This window comes from Haliotis asinina, chromosome 7 (assembly GCF_037392515.1).
Source record: "Haliotis asinina isolate JCU_RB_2024 chromosome 7, JCU_Hal_asi_v2, whole genome shotgun sequence".
NCBI classification, from domain to species: Eukaryota; Metazoa; Mollusca; class Gastropoda; order Lepetellida; family Haliotidae; genus Haliotis; species Haliotis asinina.
In genome coordinates, this window is record NC_090286.1 from 45,868,805 (window position 1) to 45,887,386 (window position 18,582).

The 18,582-nt window shown below is 40.0% G+C and overlaps 1 protein-coding gene across 1 annotated transcript; it reads right to left on the bottom strand.

The window, feature by feature from the left end:
* Nucleotides 1-919: 919 nt before the first annotated feature.
* Nucleotides 920-14,919, bottom strand: LOC137290829 (protein DVR-1-like). Its single transcript, XM_067821970.1, has 2 exons — nt 14,233-14,919; nt 920-5,355 (listed from the first exon to the last, which is right to left on the bottom strand). The coding sequence occupies exons 1-2, from the start codon at nt 14,528-14,530 to the stop codon at nt 4,544-4,546; spliced, it is 1,110 nt and encodes a 369-aa protein (XP_067678071.1). The 5' UTR covers nt 14,531-14,919; the 3' UTR covers nt 920-4,543.
* Between the last annotated feature and the right edge of the window lie 3,663 nt (nt 14,920-18,582).

Sequence of the window (18,582 nt, forward strand, 5' to 3'; positions counted from 1 at the left end):
GGGTAGAGCGTGCAGAGCACGTGCATTGCGCGTGCAAGACGAGGCGTCGTCTGCCAGTCTCATCGCAGGTGATTGTCATCAGTGAGTACCAAATGTTGAAATTTTATCTGAAGTATATCCTCTGTCGGTATATAAGTTGGATAAAGCATGACCCGTGAGCATTGCGAAAAAGTAAGGATGGTTTCCCACAAGACAACCTTACTTTTTCGTAATGTCCGCTGGTCATGCTTTATCCTACACGTCATCCATAATATTTTACTGCTATACTTACAATACTTCTAAATGCTTCCCAAGAACCTCAGGACATTTTCAGTAAACAGGGTAGTTACCATATTTACCATAGGTATAGTATCAACCCTAACTTCAAGACTCAGGACAATGTGTCACACATGAAGAGTAAGTTTACCAAAGGTTTACTGAGTGCAACCACCGGACTCTGAGACAACACCCGATCCGTGGAGGTCCCGGGGTAGAATATGCCTTCATCAACCCGTGCTTGCCGTAAAAGGCGACTGTGCTTGTCGATCGGGATCGGGTGGTCAGGCTCGCTGACTTGGTTGACACATGTCATCGGTTCCCAATTGAGCAGATCGATGCTGACGTATTTGATTACTGGATTGTCTGATCCAGACTCGATTATTTACAGACCGCCGCCATATAGCTGGAATATTGGTGGGTGCGGCGTAAAACTAAACTCACTCACTCACAAACAAGGCGGCGAGATAGTCTGGTTGTTTAAGCGTTCGCCGGTCACGCCGAAGATCGGGTTCTTTTCCCACTCTGGGCTCACTCTGTGAAGCCCATTTCTTGTGTCCCCCGCCGTAATGTTACTGGCAATGCGGCGTAAAACCATACTCACTCGCATACTTGTCAATGTTCAAAAACGTAAGGTCACATAATACAAGCTAAAACAGAAATATCGACAACAATAGTTTATTCAAATGACCCCATGGGGTCCTTCATGATATCACAGCATCAGAAGCAGTGGAGATAACAAGTTTTATCATATTTTGGCAAGAATTATCATCCGTCCATAAGGAGTTTATCTGTTGTCGACAATCACGCAAGCACCTGATTGGTTGTGTTGAAACACATCAAAGTAAACAATTCGAGATAAACGTATGTAAATAATAAAACGCAAATTGTATATGTACAAATATAGTTTAAGATACTCTTTCTTGAGGAGAGAATATTTAATAGTGTATACAATGCTGATATATACAGCCGACGGGGATGAACTTTGAGCAATACTAAAGTAAACATGGCTTGGAGTTTTTCTAGTGATGACAATTACGTTTACTAAAACTAAGGATCCAAACATATCAAACAAGCTCCTAATCTAATAAATTCTAATTTGAAACTACGTGATATAGCTATTGACAGAAATGGGTCTATTCGTTCGAAATTAAATGCCCTCAACCAAATAGCTAGACATGTCACCTAATTTAAACCCATACTATGTCCCTACAAAACACGGAGGCCATTCCTAAAATGAGGTTTTATTGTCTAACGTTACACTAAAAATATTCCAGCTGTCAAAATTGGTATCCAGTGATTGATATGAGCATCGATCATCCGTATAGGCGATATAAGGTTGCTTTTGTTGGATTGACCCAGTATCGTATCTGAGACTAGCTAAGCCATATATGCCAATACATAAACCAAGAGGAGGGATTTGGAGAAAAGAGAGTGCACATAACTCATCACGTCCAAACGTAATGGGGTAAGATCCATAGAAAACACCCTTGCACACCCTCTCTGGACCCGGCCCAGTTAACAAACCTAGTCTGGAAAGCTGACACCATTGGAATGGTATAGGAACACCGATACATCTCATGATACAGCAATGGATGCAAATAATTGAACGAACTACATGCTGAGGGGGAAAATAAGGGATCACATGAAAGTGTTCCTATATCTTTTCCAAGGTTTCTTCACAAGCTTTGTATCCTACTGCTCATGAAGAAACTTTGAAAAAATAAAGGAACACTTGTGCTTTCATGTGATCCCTTATTTTTGTCCCTAAGTATATCATCATCTGTACAACTCGAGTTAACGTTCTCAGGTGCTTCGGTAGGGGTGACGTACAATGATTGAGTGAGTTTATGTTCACAGTCACACCGGCAGTACTTCGGCCATATTGTGACTGAGATGTACAATGAAATTTACAGACATACCGTAATGAAAATATACAGCGGAACCTCTTTCATCAGGACACGATTTCCAATCGTTGTGATTGATACACGTTTGAATCGTGGATAAAGGTCCCTTGTTTACTGTTAGACATGACAACAGTCAGCGTCCGTATTGGAGGGTTCCACATACACGAGGTTTCACGTACATATACCGACCAGCTAAAGAAACGCATTTTTTTCCATTTTTTTAAACAGTAGACATAACGCGAAAGCATACAAATTAGAGATTTCATTTTTTCGAAACTTGCGTTTCTTTTGCTGTTCAGTATTTTTAACATAACAAAATCAAATCATATTGGAGCACACATTTATGTAATGGAGATAAACAACATGACAGTGCCGGATAACTGACTAGCGCAAATGTTAGCCACACACAATAAATAGTAAATAAATAAAATTTTATTTGTAGTCCAAGAAAATAAATAAATAAAATTTGATTTGTATTAACGGACGGAAGTGGATTTGCAGAGGTCGTATATTTACAAGACTAAAGAAAGTTGTAAATAATATATATTAGTTCCTTGTGTGGTCAATGAAACCTGTAAGAACACAACTTCAGACACATTTTCGAACACAGAACAGTCTGTTCCTTCTGCAGTGGACACAGGTAGCCAACCTCTTTTTAATAGCATACGGATGTTCGCAGGGGTGAAACACCGAGATTTAAAATCAACAATCGATCATTGGTCGGTATCGATAAACGAACAGGGAATCAGCTTTCTGTAATAAAACATAAAAAAATGCCTCCCCACCTCAAAATGATAACACGTGTCAAAAACAGGATAAACAAGGAGTAAACACATTTCGATACGCAATTTGAATTATTATCTCACATGAATGAATATTAGCCTAGACAAGGCATAAGGGAAATATTGATCAATAACGGTAAAATGTACAAACGAGGTTTATGTAGATGATGGTGTGTTTTAATAAACCAGTGATTGATAAATAAACCATAAATAAACCAGTGATTGATAAATAAACCATAAATAAACCAGTGATTGATAAATAAACCATAGTTAAACCAGTTATTGTTAAATAAACCATAAATATACCAGTGATTGATAAATAAACCATTTCGAGCCAAACAGAATGTGAAAACGTGTTTTAGTTCAGCCGGCCCGGCCCGTCCTCGGCTCCCGTTAACACAGCTGACTGTTTACTTTCTCAAATTGGTTTAAAAATTGATGAACATTCAAACATGTTATCTCTACAAAACAGACAAAAGACCACCGTATAGAATTACGAGTTTGGTAACACAACATACTGTTGCTTTAAAACACATGTATATTCAAACAAAGTATATCAGACATAAAGCACATGCACACAAATAAATAAATAAATATTTTATATTTACAAAAATTCCATCTTTATATACATACGTATAGTATCTTACATGAAGCATCAGATTCAAAGTAAAGATTTAAGATTTCCTTAAAAAAATGAGATTGTATCCCATATGTCCAAATAGACATACATGTACATCACTAGCATTTATGCAAATACAGAAGGTAGAGAAGTCTATTTCATTCGTCTAAAGACATAAAACATCCAAGCAGAATTTGGAGTAGCCAGCGTGTCCTCAGAAACTGCATCTGAAGACCATTCCATACTGATTATTAGTTTCTCAGAATAATCCAAAATGTTGTGTTTTTTTTTCTTTTCTAGAAACATCCCTACATATTCTGTGATTTAAATGACGATGATCCCTTGACACAGTTTACATAACAAAGACACCAGTGGTCCCACATGTCCTAATTAATAATGCACTGTAACAACTAAATTCTGATGCAGTATTTTATACACATATATCAAACGCAAAAGACAATAACTTCTAAAAACTGAAGTTTCTGATTCATGCCATATAAATTAATTCACCATCAGCATCCAGTTCCAGGAAGTCATTTTAGCCAAACTCTCATACTCTCATACATACTAACGCCGGTCGTAGTGCTAACGGTTCTTTTTGGTGCCGATCTCAGCTCTTCTACGTGAAGAAGAAGCCCTAGAAGGAACGAATTTGTTGTGGCCTTCATCGGGCAAAAGAAAGCATACCGAGCCTGTATTTATGAAATGAAAATTCACCGTTGTTTGTCCATTTAACAATCTAAGCTAAGCGTCAGTACAAGCAATTGTTTGGATACATCGCTAAAGTAAAGTAATTTTCAATGTAAAATAACACATCTGAGGAAACCATCTGATAGGTATAGTTCTTTTGTTCCTCGGTTCTGAACCTTGGCCCTCTTTACTGTATGCCATATATTTTGTACGTGCATTAACACGTGCACCTCATTCTGTCAGCCCCGTAGTTCATTGCAAAGGTCTATCCTAACTGAAACGTTCCGTTGTCAGGAACACTTGCACTCGTCTACAATCATATCAGGGTGGTCCGAATATGTCATCTTTCCAAACTCGTCGCGGCTTAGCAACGTCAGAGGACGTAGTCGCGTCGCCGTACACTTCGGCTGAGGAACGCGAGATGGGTCCATGTTATGCAGAAGAGACTGAATGCCTGCGAATGTATGCGCCATCTTGTATCGATGTGGGCACTCTCCGGCGCAGTAATATGCGTCGTATCCGAGAGGGGCGATAACCCAGTCATCCCAGCCTATTTCTTGGAAGGATATGTAAGTGTGGTATCGGCAACACCTCTTCTCGCCGTCCGTTGCTTTACAGTCTGTCCTTCCAACCTCCCGTTTCTCTCGTGGAAAATCTTTAACTCTCTCTCTTAAGTTCACCAACAGGGTAGATCGAATACTGGACATTAGAGATTTACGATCAGTCATTTCCTGCTCATTGGATATCCGTCCTTTTATGAAGACCAGAACAAATGTCACATCCCCAGTGAAATTATTTCTCAGAGTTTCTGAGACATCGATATTCATGCAGGCTGACGTCAGAGACTTTACTGGACGACTTACGACAAGATGACGTCCAGTCTTTTGCGAGACACTGTCGTGCTCAAGTTGATAAATCAGAAGTCTCCCTCTTCTGTTCAGGGTTTGCGAAGGTCTCCCTCCATTGGATATCTTCTGACAAAAAGTAAGCCATGCTTTTTCTACAAGATGATCTCGAGGCGACTGTTCCCCTATGTGAAACGTGGTCGCATGGAGCGGAGTCACGTCTGGGAAAAGAGAACTCACGTCTAAAGGGACGCCATCTGTAACAGAAAGAATAAGATGAGTGAGTGAGTTTAGTTTTGCGACGCTTTTAGCAATATTTTAGCAATATCACGGCGGGGCCCCAGAAATAGGCTTCAAACACTGTACCAATGTGGGGAATCGAACGCAGGTCTTCGGCGTGACAAGTGAATGCTTTAACCACTAGGCTACCCCACCGCCCGAATAAGATGAAATCATGCAGCAGTAACAGGACTTACAGCTTAATCTCCCTCAAAATGACGCCTATTGAAAGAGGTGTTTATTTAAAACACTTAACACTTGTAAAGTGAAAATGTATTGTTTCTTCCAGGAAGAACATTTTACTCTTCCGTCATGCGTGCGTGCGTGCGTGCGTGAGTGCGTGTATACACTGGTCCAGATGCACTAATGCATGTACTGGAGATTTTGAATTATGCTTAGATTGTTTTTTTGTCATTGTATGATTCCTTATTGTCACATATAATGATGCCCTGAATGAATAATTGCAGTCCAGAGTCTATACCTTGTGCTTATTAACAGCAACTTTTCCACAACTTATCAGGCAAGAATAAAAGAATTCATTCCTTTCAGCTCGAGACATTTATTACATAGATTTGAGACGGCCAAAGTAACAGCCTGTTACTTTACGAGACATTACATTTATGGAATCCCTTGGAATTACTGCAAGGTGAACACAGATTCTATCATTTTAATGGAATGCATATCAAACTGTAGACTTTCCTAACCTTATGTAGTGTTCCTGTTTGTCTGACATTACCTGTTGGTCAGAACAGCATTTAGTACAGAACATCAGTCATATGCGATGTCAACCATAATGGAACAGCTAAGAACAGGTTTTCATAACAATTGTGCATTTAATGATAAAAACACCAAAATTGGTCATCATATATAAGAACATTTCTGAAATAATTTCAGACATGGGGACACCTCAAATTTTGCATCTTGTGCGCATGCACTTTGACATGCTTTTTTCAGCGTTTCCTCTTCCAGGGACATTTCTGTGACTGCACTTTTTCTGTGTGGCGTGGCCCAGCGTGGTGATGCATGGTCCTGTGCATTCTCGGTACCATATGAAGTCATGGAACTATTCATTCTGTTTTGTAGCCGTGCACTGTGCTGTGACACGGCGCTAAGTATAATGATACGTCTCTGTTTATCGTGTTCAGTTGCGAAGTGTGTTTAGTTTAGCCCAGTTGTATTTTGACGTGGGATTTAAGATTAGGTAGTTTGGTGCCTGGTGTAAATTAAGCTTAAAAGTGTTACGTTGATTAAGAGGTTATTTCAGTGTAAACGAATGACGTCAATCGAAATCGTTGTCATGTGTGCAAAGAGAGTGGGACGAGCTGGCCAAGTCGTCTAGCACTGGAATTCGCCGTGTTGAGTTACGTTTCTTGGGCACATCAAGAACCTGCGATTGTAGGTTCGAATCCCGGTTTGCTGATTATATTTTTAATTTGTCTTATGATACACCTGAGTGGTCATTTAGACGAGTGGCTGACGCCTGCAATACGTTGAGCTTCCTGCACTGTTAGCTCGAATACCTTTCAAAGGCCCTTGACCTCACTCTTGTGTACAAATGCAGACATACAGTCAATAATTTCAATTTTATCCCTGTATAAAGATGTGTTAAATAGGACACAAACTATAGACATTTTTTCTGAGATAACAGAGATAACAGTTACATCTCTGTCGACAGCAGCGTCCTCTGATATCATCTGGTCGACTGTCCGTGAAGCACCGCTGTTTGAGAGCGCCTGGGTCACCTAACCACATACACGTCAATATGCAGTCGACACTCTAACATATCGGTCTTGTTCGACCTTCTGATTTCTGAATCAAAACCCACCGCCCATGAATGAAGCTGTCATATTAGAACAATACCCATCATATCGAACTTGTGGGCGGCGGTTCAAAGCTCTTCTTGACGAGGTTTCCGACATTCCATAAAATTAACTAATGTTTTAGGCATGTACATATTCTTTTGAGAAAAGTGTTCAATTATGCTTGAAATCCCACAATGCCTGATAACAGAGCTAAGGTCAATAAGATTGCATGTTCTGTCATCCCAGCTCCTCATGAACTGACGCTCATCTTAGGTACAGATTAATGATAATCAATAGGAGAACTGCCCCTGCAGTTATTGCTTTGTAGAAGTTGAGGAACAATACATCTCTTTATCCCTGTCGATTTGCATCCTTTACATCTTCTCACTTAACGCTAACATGGTCCTTTGGTGAATGTATTATTCATAGACACGTGGGAAGGTATCATGGAAGCTTGCTTTGTCTATATTTGTCTACAATTTGGTATAAAGTCTTAAAACTGTTTCCATGTGGATTTCTCGTGATGTTTAATTTGCACGGGGCATAAACATCAGTAGCAGTATTGTATTCACCGAAACTAATAACACTTTCAACATGTAGAATCTACTAATGTTAAGTGGCAGGTCATTTTATTCGTTTACAACTCTGTTTCGGGTTCATTTTGTTGAAACGCTAGCATTCTTTGGGAATGGAGCAATTTCATACATTGCGTACACAATGGATAGCACGAGGGTGCATACAGTGAGTTTCGTTTTACGCTGCCGTTAGCAATATTAGAGCAAGATCGCATTATACCAACGTGGGGAATCGACCCCGGTCTTCAGCGTGACGAGCGAACGCTTGAACCACTGGGCTACCTTACCACCCCAAGTGGGGGCATGAAAGATAATGTGGATGAATTTTGAAATCTCTCACAAGTAGTGAGTGAGCGTTTACGCCGCACTCAGCAATATTCCAGCTATGTGGCGGCGGTCTGTAAATAATCGAGTCTGGACCAGATAATCCAGTGATCAAAAGCATGAGCATCGATCTGCGCAGTTGGGAACCGATGACATGTGTCAATCAAGTCAGCGAGTCAGACCACCCGACCGTTGGTCACCTATTACGACAATCTCACAAATAGGGATATACAACCCGTGAATGTTGAATTAGCAAGCTTCCACAAAGCATTTGTATTACGATATCTAATAACATTTCAGTTTCAAAATGTTAAAGTGAAAATACTCAAGTTTACAACTAATATGTCTATAAAAACTAATTACTTCTGGGATTCTTGAACTATTTTTGAAACGCCCACATCCAGCTATATGGGCGTGATTGCATAAATGTTAACAGAGGTAAGAGATAGTTTAAACAATAAAAGGACAAGCAAATGACTTTCATCATAACCGTTAAGACATGACAGTTGTTTGGAATTGATTAAACTCCCAATCTTGACATTGTGCTTTGCAATTTGAGGTTCAGAAAAGGGCCGATGTGAAAAAAATATATTTGGTAGTCAAACGATATTTCGAGAAAACCAAGCAATCCAAACACAGCAAGTGATCTTGAGATACAGTTAAACCTACATAATTCCGTGTCATTAAGGCTGTCCCCAAAATAGCAAGGTACCCGTTGTGGTGAGAGAAGTGCGTGACCCACGACGCTACAGGGTGTGCGGTATATCAGTGTAACACAATGCCAGATTTAGTGTTTCATGCACGCGACATATACACCTGATACACTTCGAACTAAACGCAACCTTTAATGTTTCATTATCATCATAAATCCCAATTTTACTCATTAAACTTAATAACATAATCCGCAGAAAACGCTTTTCAGGGGATATTTGGTGTCGCGCCACGTTCTCAAGACAGTCAGGGTGATTTAATTAAGCCCAATGTTTGGACAATCCGCATAATAAAAAGCACTGATAATAACTCAACCAATAACGAGAGTTTTCATCTAGCAAGACTTCAGTCCGTGGAATATTGTTCAATTTCCTCTGTAAAACTAAACACTGATTAATAAGATCATTAGTCTGCCGTAAGCCGACGGTTAATGATTACAGAATTAGATATATTTAGGATCTCGGTCAAGTCATAGGGTTCTAAATATCACATAACTTCACCTTTTAAGCTTTAATCCTGTATAAATATGCTTGTGATCTGTAAGATAACTTGCTGGGACCTTAATTGTGTCTAAATATTGGCTCCATTGATCTTTGTATTTGTGTCAGAAATTTAAGCGCAACACGCCATTCATCAAGCTTATTTGATATCAGTATAAATGGAAATTTAGTTACATTTAGCCTAAGTATTTAAGTCCGGGTTAACAATGCTTGTTGTCGGACGTCCAGGCGCGGCGCGGAATACCTAATTCATAAAATATTTGTCCCTTGTTAAAAGACGAACTCAGAAATATGTCAGAAATCAAAGAATCGAGTGTGGATCAGGCTATCAAGCATTCGACATTTTGAGAATCGATCTTTGTATGATAACTTGTTATCAACCAAGCCTTTCAGCCTGTTCAACCAATCCTTTTAGTGTCCTCTGATATGAACAACATAGGTTTGGGGGTGAATCCCTCATTCCAAACAGGAATAACTTTTGGTGTCATGCGTTAATTCCCATAGAAGTCCCAGAAAACTTGATTCAAGAGACATTTAGTAAGTAATTAGTTTCCAGGGTTTATTAGAATCCCAAGAGCACCTAGACCCTGCCTTGCTTTTTGACTCAAGGCAATAACTGTAACCGAGGCCAAAATTTGTCTCTGTTTGAAACTGTTTTCAGTTTTCACTTTGCTGATCTGACAGTAGCTACTGTATATGCTGAGAGTCTCCCTTTAAAACTGTTTCTCAGACCAAACTGTCTTAACTTGCAGATCTGACAGAAACGTAGATAAGAGTGTCCATTAAAACTGTTCTTAGACCTCACTGTCCAAACATGCATATCTGACAGTAGCTAAGCTTAGTGTCTACCTTTAAAACTGTTCTCATACCCAACTGTCCAACGTTTGCAGATCTGACAGTAGCGTAGATCGGAGTCTCCCTTTAAGATTGTTCTCAGACCTCACTGTCCTACTTTACAGTCTGACAGTAACGTAGACCCGAGTCTCCCTTTCAAACAATGTTCTTAGACCTCACTGTCCAACTTTGCAGATCTGACAGTAACGTAGATAAGAGTCTCACTTTAAAATTGTTCTAAGACCCCACCATCCAACTTTGCAGAATGACAGTAACGCACCTTGCCAGTGACATTTATTCCGATTTCAGCCTAATAAGTATCTATTGATCAAGACGAAAAAGGCCATCGTTCTGTTGATCGACGACAAGTGTATTATTGAAGTAATCGTAAGCGATTAGCATCTGCAATGCCACAGCGGGCCCCTTTTGCCCCAACGTGTGGTGGGCTTCAATGCGGACGTGCGCTGTGCAAATAAATGAACACTTGACATTTCACTTTACTCTTAGATCTCTGTGTGATAAATTGGGATAATTTTTAGTACGGGTATTGATCGATGGTTTAAATATAGCCCGTGTATATGCTATAGTGAGTCCCTTTCAGAAAGACAACGGGTACGAATATTTGGAACGCGCACCTATAATCCGCCTAATCGGCCCAGTGATGCTTTAAATCCGTTAAATCCTTTGAGCAAGTGACAAATTAACTATATTATATACAATAGAAACCATGACGTGCTATTTGCATGCATGTATTTATTTATGTTCATGATACATTCTGAAAAGAACTTTTATCACTGCTCATATCTTCGAGTGAAACTAATAAACGTTATTATTTCTATTAATACGCAGTTTTAAAATTAATACACTATCTACTTGAAAAGTTATCATTTGACATTCACTTCAAAATTAAAATGGAGGCTAAGCCAAGTTGATCGTTCTGTATTTCTACAAACGTTTTGTTATGTGACAAAACTGAAACATTATCATTAAAATCATACATTTGGGTCGCGTTACCTAGGTGGTCGTAACTATGAGCTTAATAAGAATAAGAAGTTCGATGGATCTATACATGTGTAATCTGCAGTCTTCACTTTTACAGCTCTATCAGAACTCCGTCATCAGATAGAAGCACAAGTGACCCAGTCGTCTAAACTAAAGCGCCAAAGGTTCGAATCTCGGTTTGTCGACACCATAGGTCTCTTGTGATTTACACAAATATCAGACATTAAGCTGACAAGCCGCGTTATAAAAGGTGTGTGAGTATTGTGTTACTCCCCATTTAGCACTATTCCAGTAATACAACTGCGGGGAATCGAACACTGGTCTTCAGCGTGATGAGCGAATACTTTAACCACTAGGCTACCCAACTGCCGTTATAAACGGAATACTGGTAATATCAGCAATAAAGCCCCAACTCAGTCACTGAAATCGCGCAGATGCCCAGGTGCATTCTTAATCACACTGAAGTTCCGGGTTCGATTCCCTACACGGGCGCAATGTGTGATTCCCTAGAATCGAACCGATGCAAGTTCAACATGCATAGCATCCAACCCGTCTACCTAAAACCAAATCATTTCAGATTCTTTGTTTCAAAGTTATTCCCGTATATATGCAACATCATTAATATTTCAAATTAATGTATGGAAATTAAACCCAAGGTCATAGAATCTAACACAAAAAAGGACATATCCATGCATAACGTATCGTTGGGACGGTGGTGTAGCCTAGTGGTTAAAGTGTTCTCTCATCACGCAGAAGACCCGGGGTCGGTTTCACTCATCTGCACAATGTGTGAAGCCCATTTCTGGAGTCAGCCGCCGTGCCATTGCAGGAGTATTGCTAAAAGCGGCGTAAAACTAAAAGTCACTCACTCACAGTGGCGCCTTACACAGCTTGGTGACTGTGTTCCCAGTCGTCAGGATGATTTAAGGTTGAACTGTTAATATTCCCGGCATTTATCGGTTGAATGAACATGACAAATTGTACCATTTGGGGAATCGAACCCGTAACCTTTGGTGTGCCAAGCGATCGCCTGAATAGTTCCCCATCCCTTGACCAGCGCGCCCCAGACACGATGCTGTGGATCATTCCGGAGCATCATCCTCGAGGGACGGTGTGGGTGGTGATTACATACTAAGCGATGCAAATTCAAGTACATGCCATCTTGGATTCGGACAGTCACTGATTTATCTTATGATATTCTATCGCGATAGCGAAACCGTTCTTTATTGATGGAACCTTCGGCCCATGTCCTTGATGTCATCGCGTTAAATGACTCCAGTTCCATTGTGTCACAAAGGACTACTACACAGCGTCAGACCAATATCTTTGTAATCCTCCTCTAATGTATCTACCTTGGGTCGTGAGAATGCTCATCATATTATGTGATGAGTCAAGACAGTTTAATCATGAACTTATTTTGTAAGCTGAATCTTATTTCTTCAAGAACTGTTTTACGAGTATGTAATGCCGTTTTAGAGGACAGTAAAACCTCAAATGTCATCTCGATGCGAGTCGTAAACTTCAACCACTTCAATAACCTATGGGTACGGCAATAAAGCTGTAAATCAACGGATCATAAGCAAAGCAATATGGAATTCGAATCAACAATCAGCGGATCCTGGAGCGACTGGGGGACATTAACCTTAGGGAGAATTAGCGACTTAGTTGCTAAAGGGAACAATACCAGACACGATGAAATACCATTGGGATCTATTGAAAGTATCTACAACAATATGTACATTTAGTCTATAAGTCATACTGAGACGAAGTTGAGCCATTAAGGACATGCGTCAAGTACGTGTTACAAAAGTTGCCACCACTTGCAAGTATCATAATCAAACATGCACACTTTCCACGTTACATGTCACAAATGTTACGACCAATATCAAGTATTATTATCAAAGCACACTTCCCGCATACGTCACAAGAGTTACGACAAATACCAAGTATCATAATCAAACAAGCACGCTTCTCGTGTCACATGTCACAAAAGTTACGACCAATATCAAGTATTATTGTCGAACACACACACACTTCTCGTGTCACATGTCACAAAAGTTACGACCAATATCAAGTATTATTGTCGAACACACACACACTTCTCGTGTCACATGTCACAAAAGTTACGACCAATATCAAGTATTATTGTCGAACACACACACACTTCTCGTGTCACGTCACAAAAATTACGACTAAAACCAAATATTATAATCAAACATGCACGCTTCCTAGTCTCGTGCTGAAGGTGTTTGTGTGCGATGACAGTCAGCTGTTATAGACCGTGACACCTCGTGCATCGACACCAGGCAGCGCGGCCTGGAATGTAGTTATCATTAACATTCAATATGATGACTATACCTGCGGTGTCTTATCTAACAAAATCACATTCCAGATTTACCTGTGTAATGTGGAGAAAGGCACAATTGTCAACGCAAACGAAAATGGTGGGTATATGTGTGCAAGAAAAACAGGTGTCCATAGCGCGGTTTTCTTTAGTCGATATATGATGAGAGAAGACTATCTACTTCATATGACGTTCAACAGTTTTTATCTTAAAAGTAGGACATACTTTTTGTTTTCTATGAAAGGATTTCAGTAGACTTTCGAAAGGTCATCATCAATTGCTAATTGCTCGAGAGGCATTTCACGTAAAGATAAAATGTCAGAGCACGAGAAAGATATTCCATTTTGTTTAAAGACCAAAATAGCTGTTAAACTATATGAATGGAAAATCTATGATTGAACATAGTGAAAAGGGTGAGCATAGCCTGCCCTAAAATTTAATGCACTCGTTATGTAAAATTGTCACATTAGATTTCCATTAATGTTGAATATACATTACTAAGTACGTTTTTATCAACTGACAACATCAAATATATTTCGGTATTAAATACAATTACTTCAAAGTTTAAGAAGTAAGATGAGAAATGAAGGACGTAAAAACAAGTCAGAAACAAGTCAGACCTGCGATATGCCGGGGGTATCTGCATTGTTAACTGTTCTAAGTGTTTGATTATCTGGGCACTTATAACGCATTCTTCGCTGGGCACATCTAACGCTGGAAGTCAAGCAGAGAATAACTAGGAATTAAAGGAATGGAGACTTACTCAGTGCTCTGTAAGTATGTGGTTTTTCAGCCTCCTGTTGTGAATCGATCGGAAGTACTCCTCGCTGCATCATAAACTGACGAGCCATGTCCTTTTTCAGTTGATCATTTGGCAAAGCTGTGACATTTGGAGGAGAAGAATACCCAAGTCTCTTGAGGATTTTCTTTTTAAACTGGTTAATAAGAATTTCTTTGTATTCCGAAGATTCCGAAGCGGGTAGACATTTGAGATGCCCTTGAGTCCAACATATAACAAAAGTTAGTGCTACCAGCGGCAGTGCCAATGTGGTATCTTTCATAGCGTGTTGTCAATAGCAGTTGTCAGTTTCAATCCGTCACTTGTCTCTCTGGATGGTTAACTGACCGTTGAAGTGTATTCCCGTCCTTTTAAATAATGTGAACCAAGTTCCGTTAACTGATACTCCCATTTAAGACGGAAGATTTAGGCTTGACTTGTAATTGATGGAAACCGATGAACGGAAGTGTGATGAAATTTACATGAAAAAAAAGTCAGCTGGTTTCGTGTACGCGCAAGATTGCACTGTTGAATACGACAGACATTTGTAATATAAACTTGGCGTATCATACTGGGGACTCCTCTCCCTATAGTGACGTCAGATTTCACTATTATAGTTTACTGGGGTGACAGCTAAATCACCAACCAATCAGAAAGGTTGTACATTGCCCCGCACGCCTTGCTGACAAATGTGAAATGGACAACAGTCTACCAGCGCCAGTGATAGCACCAGTAACACCATTTTTTCTTTAAAAAACAATTTGGGATAATGATTTTTGCGAGGGTGCATTATTCTTACCGATCCGCAAAGGAGACCAAGCTTTTGTATATCACAATAAATTATTTGTTGATATCATATATTTCTTAGTGGGCGTAATAGCGGGGCAATGATAGCTTGATATGTTTATAGGCTAATATTCTACATATCTTAAATACCTCTGCAAGGTCTGTTGGTGGGTACTCCGCCCATTTTAACAATCGTCCAGTTCTCGTACGAATGAAAATCTCGGTGTTTACTAACATACAAATTGTCGGGAGCATGCGGTGTATTGTGAGATCGGTGGAAACGCCACAGGGAACTATGTGGCCCTATCCATCTGATGAGGAAGTAAATATCGCCACTGAGGAAGGCGATTCTCACGGCAGCGCGTTAAGCCGGCGATACAACAGTGGGGTTTAAACGCGGGGGAGGAGGCGGTGGTACATGATCGCGTTCTTGATGTATACAGTTGGGTGTGTAGAAGGCGGAGAATTACAACGTGCGAGAGGGTTAAATGTCAAGTCTCTCTATCATTAAACGTAACCATTAAACGAATTTAAAGCACTTGTGACCTGAAATGCATTACTGTGTCACTAAGCAAAATATTTACCGTTATCTTTAACTGTTTACTACTGTCGAGACAACTAGGTCGGATTTGGTATCGTTGCGATAATATTTCATGTTTGTATTTCAGAGTGAATACGTTCAACGGAATGCCTCTCATTCTTGGAAACATAAAGAAACGCAAAGTTTGATGCAACAGTTTCATAGTTAATAATGATACCATTTCATGAAACGTATTTCATCATTATGTATATCACACGTAGGTGTGCGCACATTGCCAGCAGCATGTATTCATTATCTGATTTCCTTCTAGAACAAAACCCTTTTATGAACCCTGCCCAGTCGTTCCCTATATCAGCTGTTTCTGACGTAGCGGAACACGGAATCCCCTGCCCTCCCCTCCCCGACAGCCTGGTATGAGTGGCAGTTATGTACATGTTATACGTGTGCTATCTACACGTTCCGCCCGTGTGAACCGGCCTGAACTAAGAGGGTGACAGGTACACTAGTTGCTGGTAAATATCTGTCTCAGCTATTCTTAATACAATGATCAGAAGTGACGTTTCAAATCTTGGCAGTGGAAATATTTGACGGCGATATTTTAGCGGAGTTATTATTGTACGTGCAGCGAAAGACATTGGCGAGACAACATATCTGTCTCAGTTATAATTACATACAACGATCAGAAAAGACGTTTCAAATCTTGGCAGTGGAAATGTTTGACGGCGATTTTTTAGCGGAATTATTGTTCATGTACGGACTGACAAAGACGAGACGACAGTTGACATGAGAGACAAGCGATGTCCTTTTGAAAAACGCCCTTGTCACAAATGACAAATATCGGATGAAAAACAACAGTGCAAATGTCGTCAGTATTGGGATGGTCATATGAAATAATACGACACCGTATATGTAAAAGATGTTCAGAATACTTTAATGATAAGGAAATGGATTAAAACTGACGACAGCAGGAGGTCAGTATAGACGTAAGGCCCATGAAATGAGGAATTTCTGTGGAGACGAATAGTAAAAGGACTTAATACATATTTACAGACCGCCGCCATATAGCTGGAATATTGCTGAGTGCGGCGTAAAACTAAACTCACTCACTCAATAAACCCCCACTTATCTACGGAAAGCACAGCAATTTAACGATAATTGGAAACAAGTGGGGCACCGGTTGTATCAAAACAATAAAGAAACATCGTCTCAAAAGATATTTTGACATAACTGTGTTTGATTTAACGAGGTTCTAGCTATCGACCATTGGTTTAACTACTCCAGACAGGATTATACATATGTTGTGTCGTTTGAAATTTGTTGTCTGTGGTATTCTGTCCACGCATATGTTCCTTTTTTCCTTCCCTTATTTCATTTTTTCTCACATACATGTAATCAATGAATATCAAAATGTAGCTGTTCATCTATCGCCGATTTTCTTTATGCGCTTAAATCTCAAGTACATGGCGCAAAGAATCTCCACTACTACCACGGCGGGGGAGACCAGAAATGGGTTCACGCATTGTGGCCAGGTGTGGAATCGAACACGGGTCTTCGGCGTGACGAGCGAACGCTTTAACAACTAGGCTACCCTACAGCCCCGACCACCAAAAGGAAGACAGGGTCATAACACAACACTATATGACAGTATTATTCAGATCTTGTTATCTGGTGAGGTAGGCCTGTTCATGAACGCCTATTTGATAAAGATTGATAAACACATGCCGACGATATGGTAAGAATAGTATTCGATATCAGTAATGAATATGGAGATAGTTGTGTTAATGTTTATATACAGTTGTATCTCATTTTGTAAAGTAGTGATAGTGGACCAAGGCAACGCAATGATATATAGCGACTATAAATGCACGTGGTACGTAATGACACAGGACTCAGTCCACTAAACGAACCGTCGTAAACCAATGAGGAATTAATAGCGTTAGATTAATATTGTCTTTACGCTAAAACGGTTTGTGGAACAACCTCCATGCCAGTACTCGATTTTCGTCTAGCTAGCTCTCTTGACAAACGGATGTTGGGGGCCCATTCCTTCTTGAAATCGAACCCGAAGAGTAGGTCACCCAAGCTATCCACGTCCTTCACACCCACCCTCCACTCTTGCCCCAAATCAATCAATTAATCAATCAATCAACCAACCGATCGATCGATCGATTAATCAATCAAAATCAAAATCACTACATCAGTTGCATCAATTGATATTAAAATTTACCTATACACGTCACATCATTGATATTTCAATATTAAGTCAGTTTATGATTGCGATAGTTTTTAACCGATCGATTATTAATGCTAAATGATTGTAAACTTCATTCAATATTATTTCTTCCATATTTGAATCCCGCGTGTGTAAACATCCTGTACGTTTGCCATCTGCATCCGTAACAGCCTCCGTATCCGTATCCTTAGAAGGAAAACCTCAAATAGCATTCATTCTACACACTTACTATAATCACAACCTGCTGTGCTGAAACCATTGTTTAATTATAATTGCGCGTCATTGTAAGCAATGAAAATGAGTATTGAATTTTCACATTTATTGTGTAACAGCTGTGCCTGTACATACGTCATGAGTGCAACCTTCAAGTGTCAAGGTGCCCCGCGTAACGAAACGTGAAGGAGATATGCATGCAGTCTGTCACATATAAGGTGGGCCACGGGCCTATGTCCTTCGCCTCTCACGTCATATGAACGACCTGTGAACACGTCACGCCTGTAGTCACGTTGTCCGGTGGAGACGAACCTCACGCCCTTTCGTTACGACCGTTACCGTGTCACCACAATGTCACCGTAACGTACCTGGTCTCACGTGAATATTTTGATAAGCCACCAGCTACGCATACGTTGTCACATGCCTTATTAATGTCAAATCTTTCTATTCACCTTGAACGTGTTAATACGGTCTCTTGAAAGCATTGTCTTGAAGTTTCCTGTTTGAAAAACTGGGGCCCATTTCACAAAGCGATCGCAGCGCTCTGGCTTTCGAAGTGTGT